Source organism: Chiloscyllium plagiosum, chromosome 20 (assembly GCF_004010195.1).
Source record: "Chiloscyllium plagiosum isolate BGI_BamShark_2017 chromosome 20, ASM401019v2, whole genome shotgun sequence".
In the NCBI taxonomy this organism is placed as follows: domain Eukaryota; kingdom Metazoa; phylum Chordata; class Chondrichthyes; order Orectolobiformes; family Hemiscylliidae; genus Chiloscyllium; species Chiloscyllium plagiosum.
This window is the reverse complement of record NC_057729.1, coordinates 49,290,245-49,306,922: the sequence shown is the minus strand read 5'-3', so window position 1 is coordinate 49,306,922 and position 16,678 is coordinate 49,290,245. Positions and strand designations below refer to the sequence as shown.

General features: G+C 40.9%; 1 protein-coding gene across 5 annotated transcripts in view; it reads right to left on the bottom strand.

The window, feature by feature from the left end:
- The window catches only part of ncoa6 (nuclear receptor coactivator 6), a 57,026-nt gene extending 42,736 nt beyond the window's left edge, over positions 1-14,290 (bottom strand). For 2 of the 5 annotated variants that reach the window (XM_043710752.1, XM_043710750.1), the window contains exons 1-2: positions 14,155-14,288; positions 171-440 (exon numbers count right to left, since the gene is read on the bottom strand). In XM_043710752.1, coding sequence (XP_043566687.1) covers positions 171-360 — 190 coding nt within the window. In that variant the 5' untranslated portion in view covers positions 361-440; positions 14,155-14,288. Of the gene's footprint in view, positions 1-170; positions 441-14,154 lie in introns of all 5 variants that reach the window. The other 3 variants (XM_043710751.1, XM_043710747.1, XM_043710749.1) reach the window with 3 other exon arrangements.
- Positions 14,291-16,678: the final 2,388 nt, after the last annotated feature.

Here is a 16,678-nt window from a genome sequence, read left to right as displayed (position 1 = left end):
TTTAGGCTTTCTGAATATATTTTGAGGGGGTTTGGTCTAGGCCATAATAATAAAGAGAAACAAGTTAAAAATGGTGGGAAGAAGTAACATTCAAAATCTATGTACTTTCCTATGCAATTAATTCTGACTGCATAATTTGAAAACATTAATCCTTTGAATAGAGTTCTTACCCATCTCCAGAAGGCATGACATATTATCAATGATTGTGTTTAGCTTATTCACGAAATCATCATCCTTCATGCTCCCTTTGAAAGCTATCCAAACTGTAAAATCGTCCTCCCAGTTTTCCAGACGATCCTTCCCCAACTCCAATTCTAGTTCCATTTCCTCAATAGTTGTAGCCCACATAGAGACAAGCATGTCTTCTAGATTTGAGAAGTCATCTGGATTTATTCTTTCAATGTTTCAGAGTGATGCCAAACGGTGAGCCACAGAATAAGCTGCGTAAAAAATGAAAACAAGTAAATACACTCAAGCCACAGATCAAGTAGCAGAAATTCACATGATGTGCCCAGCTGCATGAACTCCAAATACAAGCTCTAAAGCTCTGTAAAAGGTTAACTCTTCGGCCCACAGCTCCAGATTCATGTCTTACATTTAAAAACTTGTTCATATGCTTATAGTAGTCAGGCAAGGCCAGTATTTATTGCTCAATCCTAACTGCCCTTAGCTGAATGCTTTGCTAGGCTTTTTTCAGAGTGCAGTTGAGAGTCAAACTGTGAGCCTGAAGTCAGACCAGGTGATGGTGGTCCTAAAGGACATTAGTGAGCCAGATAGGATTTTACAACAATCCTACACTTACATGGTCATCGTGATTGATATTTCAGAATTCTAGTATTGCCATAGTGCTCAAGGAGGTCACTCAGCCCATTCATTTGCAATAGCTCTATGAACATCATGAATTAGTGTCATTCTCCTACCTTTTCCCCATAACACTGCATATTGTTTGAATAGAAACAATCACCTAATGCTCACTTGAATGTCTTCATTGAACCTGTGAACCAGGTTAATTCGGGATCCTAAATACTTGCTACGCAAACATTTTATCTCACAATACAATTGCTTCTTTTACAAATGACTTCAAAACTGTTCCCTCTTGTTTTTGTCTTTTATGAATGGGAAGATGAACCTGGATCTTTGTTCATTAACATGGCTTTGATGATTCTTCTGAAACGTGAGCAGCACTAGCCTATGAAATCTTACTCCAGGGAAAAAAAACTGTGCTAAACATTATGTACAGACAGCAATCGAGTTGTCAAAGTAAGTTTTGAAAGTTTTTCTATAAATAACATTGTTGCCTAGGATCGTTCTCACCTTAGGATGTAGAGAATACCTCTTAAAGATAAAAGGAAAATAAGGAAACAAAAAAGAATCACAGATCTGTATCCTTTACATACAGATAAAAATCATGATGCAGACCTGATCTTTCATTTGACAATTGCATTATTTAAATAATATTACTTGGAGGTCACCCATCATTACCTGGACTGCAATGTCTGAAGTGTCATTCAATTACCATCTTACCAGTGAAACTAGGATGAGCAATAAATGCAGTCTTGCCAATGTTACTATCACAAGAACAATTAAACAAAATTATACCAAACAGATGAAAAAAAAATCCTAACAGAAAATACACATTTTACACAAGTTAGAGGGTGAGTGGATTTGAAACCAAGTATCTCACTTAGTACAAAAACAAAAAAGAGAATGCTGGAGAAACTCAGCAGGACTACCAGAAGAGTCAGTTTTGAGAAAGTCATACCAGACTCAAATGTTAACCCTTTTTCTCTCCACAGATGCTGCCAGACTTGTTCTGTTTCTCCAGCATTCTCAGTGTTCATTTCAGATTTCCAGCATCTGCAGTATTTTGCTTTGATATGACTTAGTTGGCAGGCACTATGAAAAGCATTTGAGTTCTTGTTAAAATTGAGTTTTATTACTTTAATTTTGATATATGAGCCAAATTGTTGATGCTAAAAAATATAAAGTTTAATGTTCAAAAGGTTCAACTGCACCTTCAATTGAAGGTGCTGAAAAATGCATTCAAATCAGACAGCAAATCATTGTTCAGAATTTTGAATTAAGTCTATACCAATTTTACCTTTTTTGAGTAATAGTCTGAGCACTGAACTGATCAAAATAAATTAACACAGGCCTCTGGAGGTGGCTCACCTTCCACTTTAGCCCTACAAATTCTGTGAGGTTTCCCACCTCAACTATCCAGCTGGACAGTGCATTCCAGACTCCCATTGGGTGAAAAAGTATTTTGCTTAAATTCCCTCTAAATCCCCTACCTTTCATTTTAAAATTATGCTCCCTTGTTAATGACCCTTCAATTAAGGCGAACAGCTACATTCTATTCAACCAGTTCTTTCCCCTCAATCTTATATACCTCTACATAACCTTTTCTGCTCCAAAGAAAACAACCTGAACTTATTCAGCCTCTCTTCATTGCTGAAGTCCTCCATCCCTGGCAACATCCTGGTAAATTTCCTTTGCACCTCAAGTGCAATCACATTCCCCCCATAATGCAGTGACCAGAAATGCACACAATACTCCAGCTGTGGCCTAACCAAATTTCTGTACAGCTCCAACATGACCTCCTTGCTCTTTTGAATTATGCCTCGAACGATAAGGCCAAATGGGCAGTATGGTGGCACAGTGATTAAGCCACTACTTCGTCACATCACCAGATACCTGGGTTTAATTCCAGCCTTGGGAGACTGTCTATATGGAGTTTGCACATTCACCCAGTGTCTACGAGGGTTTCCTCTGGTGCTCCGGTTTCCTCCCAAAGATGTGCAGGGGAGGTGAATTGGCCATGCTAAAATTGCCCCGTTGTGTTTAGGGAAGTGCAGGGTAGGTGGCTTAGCCATGATAAATTGGAGGATTACGGGCTGGGTCTGGGTGGGTTACTCTTTGGAGGATTAGTGCAGAAACTGTGTTGTCTGGATTCTGTGAACCGTATACCTTCTTAAACACCTTATTAACCTGTCCTGCCACCTTCAAGGATCTGTGGACAAGCACCCAGCAAACCCTCCATTCCTCTGAGCTTCCTGTTTTGCCATTCATTGAGAAACTTTCTGATATTAAACTGACAGGTCTAAAGTTACTGGTGTCTCCCTCTCAAGTGTTTGAGTTATGCAACTGTCAAAAAAGCATAACTTTTCTTCAGCTTCAGAAATTATGACTAACAAATCTGCAATTTGAGCAATTAAACTAATCCTCTTTTCTTATGCTCCATTATTTTCTCCACTACCAGTTTGAATGTAAATCCACTCAGTTCCTCCCCTTGATTTATTTTTACATTTCCTTGTAGCATTAGTATTGTACTGCCTTCCTTCCCTGTGAACACACAAGAAATACCTATTATGTCAGAATGTCATTTCTTTACTATCCATTGGAGTTTTGCCTGTATCTGTCCTGAATGGGCCCTCAATTCTCATTACCACACTTCTCAAGATACTCCTAACGTATTTTGCTGTTATCTGGCAAATTATTTTCATATTTTCTCTTCGCATCAAATTACTTTCATTTCTCTTAGTTGCTTATACAGTCATTGAATCATACAGCATGAAAACAGATCCTTCAGGTCCAACTAGTTCATGCCAAACACAATCCTAAACTCAACTAGTCCTACCTGCCTTCCCCAGCCAATATCCCTCCAAACCTTTCCCAATTCATGTATCTATCCAAATATCACTTCCTCAGGGAGGTTCATTCCACACACAAACCATCCTCTGTGTAAAAAATTGTCTCTTGGTTGCTTCTTATATCTCTCCTGGTCTTCTAGATTTTGTGGCATTTGTTAAGCCTTCACTCAAGTCCTTAATGCATTTGCTGACTGTGATTAATTAGCTACTTGAATAGAACCTTTGTTTTTTCTGTGCATGCATGGATTTTGTTTCATGCATTCAAAGCAATAATTTAGTATAAGAACAAAAAGAAACAAAAGTAGATCATACAGCCCTTCGCCTCTCAACATTCTTCCAACATTGCTGATCTGATTTCAGTTCCTCCTTTCTGCCAAATCACCATATCATTTTATTCCCTCAGTTTAAAAACAAACCTAGTGAATACTCTTGAATATATTCAACAGCTGAACATCCACAGGCTTCTGGAGTTGAGAATTCCAAAGATATTCGTTACTGCTTGTCTATAGTTTCACCGTTAATAGTTCATCTGAGTTTAATGCAATTAATTCACTTCTCATCTCGTTGAAGTTTCCTCACAGTTCATGACCATTTCTCATCCCTCTCAAATCTAACAACAAATTCAATCACTTAGTCAATAATTAGATTGCTAACTAATTCTGGTTTGTTGCTCATCACTAAACTCACAGTGGTCTTTTCCATGGTTAGTTCTAAAACATACTTCACAAAATAACATTCTGAATGCATTCTAAACATTGCATGATTTTACAATTGAGCTCTTTTGCTCTAGCCAGAAAAATAAAATCTCTCACTTAAGGGTGTTAGCATGCTTAGTTCTTTGGGGGTGAAAACTAGTGAAGGTGGTGGCTTGGAGCAAAGTTATGTCACACTTAACCTGACCTAGTAAACAGTGGACCACTTAAGAATAGAAAAATTATGGGAGCAGAGCATTTATCTGTTCTGGGTCAGTGGATGACAAAACACAAGAGGAAATTACTTTATAAACAAGGCTATGCGATTCTCTTGAATTAGCATTTAATATCCAAAGATGTTGGCCCAGATCTTAAAGCTGGATACTACAGAATGACTAGAGTTGTGTATCAGGATCCCAGGTGAGCCCTACCACACTGGCTGTGCTAGAAATGCTCAAGAAGTTTGAACCTCCTCCAGGCAATTCCCCTGCTCCCAATACCTTCTGAAAAAGTCTGGTGATTCTGAGGTAAAGTCAGAGACTTTGCATATCTGGATACTTGAGGAAATGTAAAGTCATTTTTTTCCAATTAATGTCTAACTATACAACTGAACAACCACCAACACACTCAACACCCACCTACCTTTGTGAAATAAAAACAGAAATTGCTGGAAAGTCGTAGTCATAATTTCTGTCTCCATGCTGTATGACTATTTGGTTGATTTTGTCCATCCCAACCAAGTTTCCCAGACTAAACTAATCCCACTTGATGGAGTCTGGCCCATATTCCTCTAAGGCCCATATGCCTGCCTCTTCGTAGGATATGTGGAACAATCCATCTTCCGCAACTACACTGGCCCCACCCCCCACCTTTTCCTCCGCTACATCGATGACTGTATCGGCGCCGCCTCGTGCTCCCACGAGGAGGTTGAACAGTTCATCCACTTCACCAACACCTTCCAACCCGACCTCAAATTCACCTGGACAGTCTCAGATTCCTCCCTCCCCTTCCTCGACCTTTCTATTTCTATCGCAGGCGACCGAATCATCACGGACATCTACTACAAACCAACCGACTCCCACAGCTACCTGGACTACACCTCCTCCCATCCTGCCCCCTGTAAAAACGCCATCCCATTCCACCAATTCCTTTGACTCCGCCGCAACTGGTCCCAGATGGACCAGTTCCAAAAACGTAAAACCCAGACGGCCTCCTTCTTCAAGGACCGCAATGTCTCCAATGTCTCCTCTATATTGGGGAGACAGGCCGCCTACTTGCGGAGCGTTTCAGAGAACACCTCTGGGACACCCGGACCAACCAACCCAACCACCCTGTAGCCCAACATTTCAATCCCCCCTCCCACTCCACCAAGGACATGCAGGTCCTTGGACTCCTCCATCGTCAGAACACAACAAAACGACGGTTGGAGGAAGAACGCCTCATCTTACGGCTAGGAACCCTCCAACCACAAGGGATGAACTCGGATTTCACCAGTTTCCTCATTCTATCCTGTAAATGACGTTAGATTTGCTGGTGGTATCTAATGGATCCTTTAGGTTCATTAGTCACTGTTTAAGTGCGTTGGTAGGTTTGTGGCTACCATGATGCCAAGGGGTCTGAGTAGTTTGGAAGTCATTTCTGAGAAGTCTTTGATGTAGGGTAATGTGGCTATAGTTTTTGGTTGCGTTGTGTCTGCGTGTTTGTTTCTGAGGAATCGGTGAATTTTGCATATTGGGTACCTGTTTTTTCTTGAAAACGTTGTATAGATATTTTTCTTCTGCTGTTTGTAGCTCTTGGGTGCTGCAGTGTAATGTGACTCATTGAAATAATGTCTTCCCCTCCCCCAAGTCCCTCCTCCCTACCTTTTATCTTAGCCTGCTGGACAAACTTTCCTCATTCCTGAAGAAGGGCTCATGCCCGAAACGTCGATTCTCCTGTTCCCTGGATGCTGCCTGACCTGCTGCGCTTTTCCAGCAACACATTTTCAGCTCTGGTCTCCAGCATCTGCAGACCTCACTTTCTCCCCATATTCCTCTAAACTCTTCCTATTCATACACATGTCCAAATGTCTTTTAAATGTTGTGATTGTACCGGCATTTGACAGCATGTGAAACTTGCTGATTTCTTAACTACAACTTTTAAACTCATAAGCTTAATACTGAATGCAGGAAGGAGAGAAAGTACAAACTGCTTGGCGATTTCTTGTGTTTATGCATTTTTATGTAGCTAATTACAGCCAGGAATAAAACATAATGCTAACATTGCAGTGATATGTTCACTATATACCTCAGGTCACAGGAATGGAACTAGTGAAAATATCACATTTACAGAGTTCCGAGTAAAATGTCCGTTTTGGTTTTTATGCAAGTAATTTAACAACTGTTGTCTTGAAAACAGTTCACATTACAGAAGATAAATTGCTGGAAGGCTTAGAAAAATAAAGGTGGGTAAAGCTCCAGGTCTGAGCAATTGTATCCCAGGACATCGTGGGAAGTTGAGGGTGAAATCGCAGGGGTCTAGCAGAAATATATGTATCATCTATAATCATGGGTGAGGTGCTGGAGGATTGGAGGGTGGCTAATGTTGTGCCGTTATGTAAGAAAGGCTGTAAGGAGAATCCTGGCAACTGTAGACCCGAGTTGACGTCAGTGGTGGTTAAGTTGTTGGAGGTGATTCTGAACTGTAGGATTAACATACATTTTAAGAGGCAAGGACCGATTCAGGATAGTCAGCATGGTTTTGTGCGAGGGAAATCTTGGGTCACAAGCTTGATTTGTTTTTTTTGAGTAAGTAACCAAGAAGATTGATGAGAGCACAGTGGAGATGTTGTCTACTTGTACTTTAGTAAAGCCTTTGATAAGGTTCGGCACAGTAGACTAACTAGTAAAGTTGGATCACATGGGATTCAGAATGAGTTTGCAAATTGGATACAAAATTGACAGAGGTGGGGTGGTGGTAGGTTGTTTTATAGACTGGAGGCCAGTGGTGTTACACAGGGATCAATACTGGGTCCACTTTTGTTTGTCATTTATATAAATGATTAGATGAGAATATAGGAGGCACAGTTAGTAAGGTTGCAGATGACACCAAAACTGGTGGTATAGTGGACAGTGAAGAAGGTTATCTAAGGGTGCAACAGGATCTTGATCAATTGGGTCAATGGGCTCAGGAGTAGCAGATGGAGTTTAATTTGGATAAATGTGAGGTATTGCATTTTAGTAAAACAAACAAAGGCAGGACTAATACAATTAATGGTAGGGCTCTGGTAGTGTTATAGAACAGAGACACCTAGGGGTTCAGGTACATAATTCTTTGAAATTTGCATTACATGTTGACAGGATGGTTAAGAAGGTATTTAGCACGCTTGCATTCATAGCTCAGATCTTTGAGTATAGGAGGTTGGATGTCATGTGCGGTAGTAAAGGACGTTGGAGAGACCTCTTCTGAAGTACTGTGTGCAGTTCTGGCAGTCTTGTTATAGGAAAGGTACTGCTATATTGGAGAAGGTTCAGAAAAGAAAAGATTTACATGGATGCTGTCGGGAATGGGTGGTCTGAGTTATAAAAATAGGCTGGGACCTTTTTCACTGGAACATACGAGGTTAAGGGATGACCTTATAGGGGTTTATAAAATCATGAGGGGCATAGATAAAGGGAATAGCTAAGGTCTTTTCCCTGGGGAGAGAAAGGGACAGAATTCAAAACTAAGGGGCATATTTTTAAGGTGAGAGGTGAAAGTTGAAAAAAAAATGAGGGGCAATCTTTTTGGTTTTGTTTTTTACACAGGGAGTGGTTAGTGTGTGGAATGAACTGTCACAGGAAGTAGTGGATACAGCTACAGTTACGTTTAAAAGGCATTTGGATGGGTATGGGCAAAACACAGGCAGATGGAATTAGTTTACTTTGGGAACATGGTTGGTGTGAATTAGTTGGATTCAAGGGTCTGTTTCCATGCTGTATCACCCTATAATTAGAGAATAGCACACAAGTAACTATATAGATACCTTCCTTCACAATATTTAGAATCTAAGTTAAAATTCAAAATTTTATTATATATTTATCTTCTTTAGGTTTCTTGAGGACTTATCATTAAGATATATGCCTAGAGTCAAAAAGAAATGACATCGCTGTTACCAAAGCAAAATGTTGCAGAAGCTTGAAATAGGACATTAAAAACAACAAAAAAAAATGCTGGCTATATTCAACAGACTTGAAATCTTAACACTGCTACTCTCCACAGATGCTGCTTGACCTGCTGATGGATCTCTCAAAATACAATGGAATAACCACAATTTGTGTTAAAACGCCCAACTAATGGAGGGCTGAATTCTGCTATACCCTGAACACTGTGGGCAATGGTGAGATAACTAGGAAAATAAGGAGAGAATGGAAAAAGTATGGTTTTAGATGCCTGGTGACAACAAAAACCATGCAATTTAGTGCAGGGGGTTTCAATGGCTAGATAAGAATCTCACATGAGCATTGAGGGGTCTATTTGCATGCATTGATATCGGATCATTGTAACCCAATTCCGCCCCATCTATATGCAGGTTGCTATTTTCCACAGGAGTGAAGAGAAACTAGCTGGTGGCAATTCCCAACATAGAAGTCAGAGAGGATACCTAGCAGTTGCAACTTCCTGGTGTCTTCTCCAGGATTCTATCTTGGCCAGCATTCCACAACACCTACATGGACAGTTAGAGCCTGGACCCTGCACAGACAGAGGCTGGCATCAGCCAAGCACAAGCCGCAGCATATCATAGTATATCTCAGACTCACTCACTTCAGTACTACACTTTGGAACTCATCGACACCTAACATTTCAATTCTGCTGCCAGACTGCTTTGCACAGAGGGAAAGGCTCCAATCTCATGCATTGGCATAGGCTGTATCTCAGGGCTCTTAGCTTGCTTTCTCAGTACTCATTCACTTTGCACCTCTCTCAATGCATACAGCATCTCTGCCTTGCCTTGTCTTTTTGCTCATTGAGCCTTTAAGTTCTGAATGAAGCAGCAAAGTACTAGATAGGCAGCATGTGGAGATAAAACAGGGATGATGTTTCAAGTCCAATGACTCTTCATTCTGAATTCTGAGCCCGTTCATATTCTAAAAACTTCCTTCAGGTGGATATGGAGACATTTCAACTTGTAAGAAATCTAAATCTAGAGAATTTAAGTGCAATGATATTCACAGAAATCCAAAAAGGAACTCAGGAAAACAAAATCTTATTTCCCCAGAGAACGGTTAGTATGTGGAACTTCTGAACACATGGAGTAGTTGAGTAAAATATCATAAATAAATTTAAGGGGAAGCCAGTTTTTCTTACTTCTCCTTTGTCATTTTTATTCCTTTCTCTCTCTCTCTCAATCCAATATTTCCTTGCCTCTGACTTAAATAAATTAATTAAATAAATCAAATTCTAAATCTGTTTCATAAGTTTAGAAACTAGTGTTTTAGAATTAGAAGCATGGAGTTCTATGAAAATCATTAATTTAATACTTATCAGAAAATGATAATTAACAGTCTGCCTGAAAAAGGTTTGTGCATATGGAAAAACAAATGAACCTGTTCTTCAAAGTAACCTGCTGCTGAGATGATTATTCCCCCACATTACAGGGGTTATGGACCATTATGTTGAAGATCTGGCTGATGAGTGAAAGTAATTAACTGTAAATAGTGAAACAACACTGGTTTATTTTTTGCTTCATTCTTGGCCTTGTATAAATAGGAAGCTTAAGAATTGGTAACAACTCCACAATTTAGTGTCGTATCTCTTAGTATCAACTCTCACACCTACTTCTGTATCAAGTTCAGGTTCAGGTTATGGTTAGGCTGTGGCTTTACAACACTGACTTTATCAAGAGACAAGTTACTACTTCCGAAGTTGCAAGTATCAAAGTGAGAGAACCAAAATGTTCACATCAATGAGATGTATGTCCCCATAATTTTCACAACTGCTTTACTGAATGTGACAACTTACTGAAATATAAACTGATATTCACTTAATACCCATATGCAATAGAATGCTTCCATCAGTCTCTGGCTTACAGAGATTGATTTATGGATTTTTAAATAACATAATTAGATTAGATTACTTACAGTGCGGAAACAGGCCCTTCGGCCCAACAAGTCCACACCCGCCCCGCCGAAGCGCAACCCACCCATACCCCTAACCTAACACTACGGGCAATTTAGCATGGCCAACTCACCTGACCTGCTCATCTTTGGACTGTGGGAGGAAACCGGAGCACCCGGAGGAAACCCACGCAGACACGGGGAGAACGTGCAAACTCCACACAGTCAGTCACCTGAGGTGGGAATTGAACCCGGGTCTCGAGCGCTGTGAGGCAGCAGTGCTAACCACCGTGCCGCCCATAAAACATCAAATCAACCAGATGAAGCTGTGCTAAAGGACAACTCAACTGCATAATAAATGAATGTGGCTCCCTGCCTTTATTCCTGATGAAGGGCTTTTGCCCAAAACGTCGATTTCCCTGCTCCTCGTTTGCTGCCTGACTGCTGTGCTTTTCCAGCACCACTCTAATCTAGACTCTAGTTTCCAGCATCTGCAGTCCTTGTTTTTACCTAACAAATAAATGCCTCTTATTATCACTAAATTGGAGGAAAACAAGTATAATTTGCCGTATTAATGTAAGACTAATGCCCAAAACATAGACTCTCCTGCTCCTCAGTTGCTGCCTGACTGGCTGTGCTTTTCCAGCACCAAACTCTCAACTCTGATCTCCAGCATCTGCAGTCCTCACTTTTTCCCTTTCACCATACTGTCAATAATCTCACATGCTCATAAGTAGACATTATTAAAACCGAACAACAGCACTTTTAATGTTGAAAGTGCATGTTTTCTTTTCAACTATATGTTCTTTAAATAACCCTTGCAAACTATTCAGTCCTTGAAAGTGGAGTCGCAGATAGATAGGATAGTGAAGGTGTTTGGTATGCTTTCCTTTATTGGTCAGAGTATTGAGTAAAGAAGTTGGGAGGTCATGTTGCGGCTGTACTGGACATTGGTTAGGCCACTGTTGGAATATTACGTGCAATTCTGGTCTCCTTCCTATCGGAAAGGGGGAGTCCAGAACGAGAGGGCATAGGTTTAGGGTGAGAGGGGAAAGATATAAAAGAGACCAAAGGGGCAACTTTTTCATGCAGAGGGTGGTACATGTATGAAATGAGCTGCCAGAGGATGTGGTGGAGGCTGGTACAATTGCAACATTTAAGAGGCATTCGGATGGGTATATGAATAGGAAGGGTTTGGAGGGATATGGGCCGAGTGCTGGCAGGTGGGACTAGATTGAGTTGGGATACCTGGTTGGCATGGACAGGTTGGACCGAAGGGTCTGTTTCCATGCTGTACATCTGTATGACTATGACCTGACATTCAACCAGAACTCCATCAAACATATAGATTTGGACCCCATTTACCAACCTCTCAGAAACAGAACCGGAAGTGATATCACCTACCACAACAAACTGAGACAGATAAATAGCAAGCAGGTAAATAGCAAACAGATAAATAGAACACCAATGCTTCTCTGGAGGCTCAATGATGACGTTATTTAGCATGGTGACGAAACATCCAAGAACAAATCTACTAGCTCAGCAAGCAAACTTACAACCTGATAAAATTATGTACTGTGTATAATATTCTGAAAATACAAAATCTCAAGACCTAAGAATTACAAATGTGTAATTACAAAACGCTGAGGGATACACACAAATATTCTGTGCCGGTGACAAGTCACCAATTTAGTATGTTTCTGTTCATTTGTAGAGGTTTATAAAATCATGAGGGGCATGGATAGGGAATATAGACAATTTTCCCTGGGGTGGGGGAGTCTAGAACTAGAGGGCATAAGTTTAGGAGGGAGGGGAAAAAATTTAAGAGAGACCTAAGGGGCAATTTTTTCATGCAGACCGTGGTGCACGTATAGGACAAGTTGCCAGAGGAAGTGCTGGAGGCTAGTACATTTACAACATTTAAAAGGCATCTGGATGGGTATACGAATAGGAAGGATTTTGAGTGATATCAGCCAAGTCTGGAAAATGGGACTAGATTAGGTTAGGATATCTGGTCGGCATGGACAAGTTGGACCATAGTGTTGTACATCTCTATGACGCTGTAACTCTATGACTCTAGTCCAATACAGCATCTCACTATATCAACGGAAGGACCTACGCCCCAATAAATCAGTGTGAACCAAGACAATGTGAAGAACTTTGTCCTAAAATCTTGCATTTTATCCTGCATTCATGTGCCATTGGTTACTGATGAATACACCAGCAACTTCTGCATTAGCACAATTAATAAGGCAGAATAAATCACAACATGAAAGAAAATTTTAAGAAATATTCCTGATTGAAGTACAGAAGAACTTGTTAACTATCTTAACAAGGTTCAACTGCTTACATATTAAAAATGTAGTGACACTGCAAGCTGGGTGTAATGGGTCAGTGTCAGTGTCAAAGTAAAAGTAAAAATCAACACCATTAAAAAGGGCCTATTTGCACACTAACACATTTCTCAGCTAGTGTCACAGGAAAATAACATTTTCCCACAAGAACTATTTTTGAAAAATCAACTTGAGAGATCTACATCCAATACTTGACAGAGTTTACATTGAGGCATATGCTTTGTAAAAACAGTAAGTTATTACATGCTCAATAACTAGTTTCTATACTCATCTTTTCACACAGAAAAGCTGTTTAAATGGATCTTATGCATAGCAATCACTGAGCCTCTTAACTAAAATTTTCAATGCACAATTTAAAAATCAAACTGGTTTGTAGTGAAACAGTTTATTTCACCCTTGAAGCATGTTTCTGGGAGCAACTGGAGACACACATCTGTCACATTCAATTTATTTTCTATAGGTTTAAATCCATCCCACCAGAAAGACTGATTTACTAAAAACAGAACATTAAAGAACTCATTTTATAAAGGATAAATAATTTGATGAAAAATAGAATTATCAGGTAATATATAGTACACAATCATACTAAACATTACTTCTGTAACAACGTATTTAACAAAAGATGAAGTAACCCCATTTGTGCAATTGCATAGAGAAACATTTATGTGCTTTAACTATTGAATTCAACAGAAAATGCAATACAAGATTTATTGAAGTAAATTTAAACTGTAGTTAACATGACAGACGAATTAGCATCGCTGCATTCTTCGAACAGAACAAAGCAAATAACTTGATTATAATCATATCGATCATAAGTAAGGAAAACTGACATTCGTACTCGTACAAAAGAGTGATGGAAGCCCATCCAAAGGTACCTTTCGAAAGTGAATTGGATAAATATTTGAAAAACGTGACTCCGGCAGGGGTAATGAGAAAAGAGAGGATGATTAAGGACTTACTGGAGATTTTGGTTTCAGAGGCATAATAGGTCAGAAGGTCTCCTTCCGGATTATTAGAGAAATTAAAGATACTACAGCTGTGTTTAACACCAAACAAGGGAGTGTGACACTTGGGTAGAAACGCTGTGATCTGAATTGACAGATCGATTTCAGACGCGCCGTGTGAGAAGATTCTCAAAAAACATATGCATTTGTTTTGTATTTGGTTTAATCGACGGTACAACAACTGAGCAAACTGAGAGGTTTGGGTGTCAACCAAACACCCTGTAAAGAGGCGGGGAGGGAAGGTAAAGCTCGAAACACCGCGGCACAATGAATGACAGCGGGTTAGAGTGGCACCGGGCCCGGGGATGATGCCAAGGCTCCCTCTGCCCTCTTGAGGGTAGCCCGAGGCTCGCAGGGCCCCGCACTCTGACACACACCTTACCGGCCTCCGTCAGGCCGCCGGCCCAACCGCTCTCATCCCGCGGGGCCACTGCCGCAACGTTAATTCCACACAGCCATAAATTTCATCGATTGATGCTGAACAGGATCCGCGATCTCCGCCCTCCCCCACCCACCCCCCCTACAGGTCCCGTCAACACAGAGACCAGCATCCAGAGAGAGAGAGAGAGAACTACCCACTCGCCGACCCCCCAAACAGCCGCGCACCCATTGGGCCGGCCCCAGCCGAAGCACAGACCAGGCCGCAGTAAGGTGCCATCTCATGGGTCGGCATTTCAGCCAATCGATGTCAAGGACCGGCTGCAGGATGACGTCAGGTCCCGCCTCGGGAGAGCCGGGGCGCCTTGAAATCCTCGCCTCCTGGAGGACTCGCGCATGCGTTCCTGTCCCGGCCGGGAGAGGGACGCGCATGCGCCCCAATCAGCATCGGTGTGGCCGCGCATGCGCTTTTCTAAGGCATGCTAGTAAAGCTACTTTCTTTTGTTCTGCAGCAGGGGTCTTTGTAGTGCACTGGTAATGAATCTATCTCTGAACAAGGGGCCTCGGTCGGTTACAGACCTATCTGCTGCATAAGTGTCTAATAACATCAGAAAAAAACAAATAATCGGTCTTCTTGTGCAGTGGTAATGTCCCTGATTCTTATCCAGGAGACCTAGGTTGATTAAAGGCCCCATCCGCTCCAGATGTGTGTAATAACATCAGAAAAAAAACCCAGATAACAGCTCTTATGCAGTGGTAATGTCCCTATCTCTGAACAAGGAGGCCTAGGTTGGTTCAAGTCCCAGCTGCGTCAGAAGTGTGTAATAGCATCAGAAAAAAATATTGAAAAAAAATTCTTGTGCTGTGGTAATATCCTTACGTCTGATCAAGGAGGCTTGGTTTCAAGCCCCACCTGCTCGAGAGATATGTCACGACGGGCTGATTAGAAAAATATCTTTGACTTGATTTATTACTGCCATGTATCGAGATACAGTGAATCTGATGAAGAGCCATCTAGACTCGAAACATTAGATTGCTCTCTCTCTGTTCTGATGCTGCCTGACTCACTGTGATCTCCAGTATTTATTGTTTTAGTGAAAAGTATTTATCTGTGTGCTATCCAGACAAATTACACCTTAAATAAGTAAATCAGGGTAAAAGAGCAGCATGCTAAATATTGTATGAAAACTACTGATAAGCACAGGGAAAAGTCAACTTTATTATATGAGACGTCTGTTCAAAAGTCTGAATTATGGTTCTCACGGTGTTGTGGTAATGTCCCTCACTCTTAGGCAGAAGGTCTGGGTCCAGGTTGCACGTGCTTGAGAGGTGTGTCATGCCATCGTTGATCAGATTGATTAGGAAAAATACATGCAGCCCATTCAGAGTCAAATATCTAACTTAAATAAGCATACAGGAATCATTGCTGTCCGGTAGACCCTGACTGCAGTGTCAGGTTTGAGAAACCAGGTTCTTAAATATTCTTCTTTTCAGTCGGCTAAAGAACCAAGCTAGCATTTTGGGGACAATGATGAATTTCACTGTTCGTGTCTCAAGACGACAATGTGTTCCCAAGAAATGGAGAATGACCATGTTCACCAGCATCCCACTACTGATCTTAATTGAAGGGAGTAAAGTAGGGAATGAAGTGCTATGACTACATTAGGATGTTCAGACTGCCTTGTCAAAGAGAAGGTTGAAACGAGATCTGACGTGTCCAAGATTGTGAGAGGTCTGAACAGAGTAGACAGGGAATAACTGTACCCATTCTTGAAAGCATCAAGAATGATAGGACACAGATTTAAAGTAATTGACAAAGGAAATAAAGAAGTGAATAGTCAGGATCTGAAATATGCTGCCCGAAACTGTGATGGAGGCAGGTTCTGATTTGTATTGTGATGATAATTTGGCTTTAAGAGATGTGTTTAGTCCTGGTTTCTTTTAGAGAGGTAATAGGGGATAGGTGGCAAGCAGTCTATGAGAAGATAAACAACTTGTGAAGCCTTGGGTTTTTTTTAAGTTGGAACAGTAGAAGCAGTCTGAGTGGGTATAGTGAAGCTCTCACAAATGCAGGATTTTTTGTTAGGATTTAGCAGGGTTGGAAGGCAGTGAATCTCTCCCAGCTGCTGCACCGTCTCTCAGAATTGTCCTTTGATAAATACTGTCACAAGGCTAGACTTTTTTTTTCTAAAAGCTGTTCCTTGGCTCAAGGATACTCTGTCCTTGATTTTTTTTCAGAGGGGTAATAAATCAGGTCAGGCTCCGATCAGACTGGTTTGGTACAGAGATGAAAAGGATTTTGAGAGGCCTTTTGTTTATCTGTAAACAGATGAGACTTCAGGCCAAAGTGGTCATGTTTTAGAAGTGACCTTTAGAATGAAAAGGGAGTGCTCAGCTGTCTGGCTGAGCAATCTAGTTCAGTCCAGAACTGGTTGAGAAGTTCAGCAGTGGACTGTGTGTACAGTCTCTCTCTTTCTCTCTCTCTCTTCCTGTCCTTCTAACTTCAACCTGTAAGCATTTGAC